This window comes from Rhagoletis pomonella, unplaced genomic scaffold (assembly GCF_013731165.1).
Source record: "Rhagoletis pomonella isolate Grant_MI unplaced genomic scaffold, Rhpom_1.0 Rhpom_scaffold_00014, whole genome shotgun sequence".
NCBI classification, from domain to species: Eukaryota; Metazoa; Arthropoda; class Insecta; order Diptera; family Tephritidae; genus Rhagoletis; species Rhagoletis pomonella.
This window is the reverse complement of record NW_023458568.1, coordinates 6921544-6923784: the sequence shown is the minus strand read 5'-3', so window position 1 is coordinate 6923784 and position 2241 is coordinate 6921544. Positions and strand designations below refer to the sequence as shown.

The 2241-nt window shown below is 35.3% G+C and overlaps 1 protein-coding gene across 1 annotated transcript in view; it reads right to left on the bottom strand.

Moving 5' to 3' along the window:
* Positions 1-53: 53 nt before the first annotated feature.
* The window catches only part of LOC118749189 (leucine-rich repeat-containing G-protein coupled receptor 6-like), a 608510-nt gene continuing 606322 nt past the window's right edge, over positions 54-2241 (bottom strand). Inside the window, exon 4 of the mRNA XM_036483971.1 lies at positions 54-939. Within this exon, the coding sequence (XP_036339864.1) occupies positions 908-939 (32 nt within the window). The 3' untranslated portion in view covers positions 54-907. The remainder of the gene's footprint in view (positions 940-2241) is intronic.

Here is a 2241-nt window from a genome sequence, read left to right as displayed (position 1 = left end):
TAACACAAATTTGCGTTATTGCCGTTTGTGTTATTTCACCCCCCCCCCCCCGGTCAACTCCCGTTTTGTGTTATCGTGAAGTAAAGTGAAAGGTACATAATTAACACCGTAATAAATGCAGTGTTAAAGTGTTATTTTTATCACTTTGCAATAACGCAAAACGAATTATCCCTTTGAACATAGACTGCTTTGATTTACTTTGCGTCAAATATCGGTCTTAACACTGTGGACATATTGCACCGTAAATAAAAAGTAGTCACAACTCAAAATTTTTCCGGACGCTGCGCCAAATAAGAAGTTCACATCATCACTATCTTCATTAACTTAAAATGTTTTAAAATATTATTAAGACTGTTTTTGTTTTGCTTGGGTCGCTTGCTCAGCATCAGCAGTTGTTTGTCTCTCCTGAACAATTGGGATTTTTTGAGTTATGACTGTTTTTGATTTTAGGGTGCGATATGAAAACTACGCAGCATATAGCAGCTTTTTGTAGCCCAATTAATTTTGTTTAGAAAATATCAATGTGCTCACCAGTGATTTACATAAATTTCTTATCTAATGAATTTGTTTCTAGGGGTAGTTGAATATATGTGCTTCAAGTACAAACTGAAGTAAGAACTGTAATTCATAGGCTTAAGAATACGATGTTTTCGTAAAGGAAGCCTTGGAGATAGTGATACCATGCTTGCCCATTGACCTTCACAAAGATCATCGTAACGAAGTAGTCCGACTTCGTGTCCTCCTAGATTACCAGGTCCACGACACATTGCCATTTGACCATCCCACAATTTATATGGGAACTCGCGTATCCATCGGGCTAAATACAAAACACGGCAGTCGCAATGCCAAGGATTTTTATCAAACTTTACCGCCATTAATTTTTTCAAACCCCGCAGAGCTCCACTTTTTAAATATTGTAGTTTATTTGAATCAATACGTCTGGAAAGAAAAGGTATAATAATTTGTTAGTAAAGCACAGTTATTTTTGTTGCATATTTTCAATAATTCTATTTTGGAAATAATTTTTTTAAATATATAAATATACCCAAGAAACATGATACAAATATTTAAAGGTAGTTTCACTTCTTCTTCTTATCCGCCATTGCTCCCATTTGACGTAAACTGTGCTTTAGACGTTTTCTTTTAAATTGAAGATACCATATTCTTTGAAGAAACTAAAAAGTGGCTTTTTACTTAAAAAAAAATTTTTCCAAAATTATTTCAAGGAATATATTTTGAGCATCATAATATAGCGAGCTATTAGTGGTTTATTTCTAAAGTTAATTATAAAACGGAAGGCTAGTAAAATACTCCTATTACATTGCGTAATGCACATGGATAATCTATTTGTTTATGCAATTATTTTCATCATTATTTAGTACGATTAGCTGCATATTTCGGGATGGCCACGTGCATGGTAACTTCACCAAGGTGTTGTTTGCTTGTTCCAACCACTTTTGGGCGGAAAATTTTCAGCCTCGGCACGGGTGTGCCCAATCTAAGCGAAACGCTGCACCAGCAGCAGTAGAGCGAGTAGCTTATCTCTCTATAAACTATAACAAGGAGCTCTAAGAATTTGTAAATTTTGTTACCTTTATTTATGCTTCCATAGTGCTTTCATTGACGATAAACTACTTTTTAACTATTCCCTTGTTCATATGTTCTCTAAAAAGGATCCAAATTAAAGCAACATCCTAATATTTATAATAATATCTCATGGAACACTGCATATAATGCCAAATTTTTTTGCGGTAAGGTAATTTAAGGTATTTTAAATTAAGTCTCACTCATTAACAGCTAAGCTACGATGAATTAAGTAAATTTGCCTTGCGTATTGTTATTTTTTAATGCATAAAAAATTCCTTTAAAAAATTAAAATATCACGCATCGCAGTGAGCAGACGTGCTTTCTTAAGCTCTGCACTTTTTACACTATATTTTTTGTGTTTTTTGCGTTATAAGCAATAACCTGCATTCATCTGAATTGTATTGTCGCGTGCTTTTGCCTGTGTTATTGTGTGTTTGCATCAAAAGCTGTGTGCAGAAAAAACGCTTGAAATAGCAAGCTGCTTCCCTGCCTTTGTACCTCGTGAGTGATGTCTCCCCCTTCCACGGTATCTCTTAAGCGCCCACCCAGTAAATGCTCCCCTAACGCGGCTTACAAAACCGCGAAGTTAGATGAGAGCATCGTTCTATCTACGGTACTTTCAACGCTAAGAGACTTAGAAGACAAAGTGCAGAG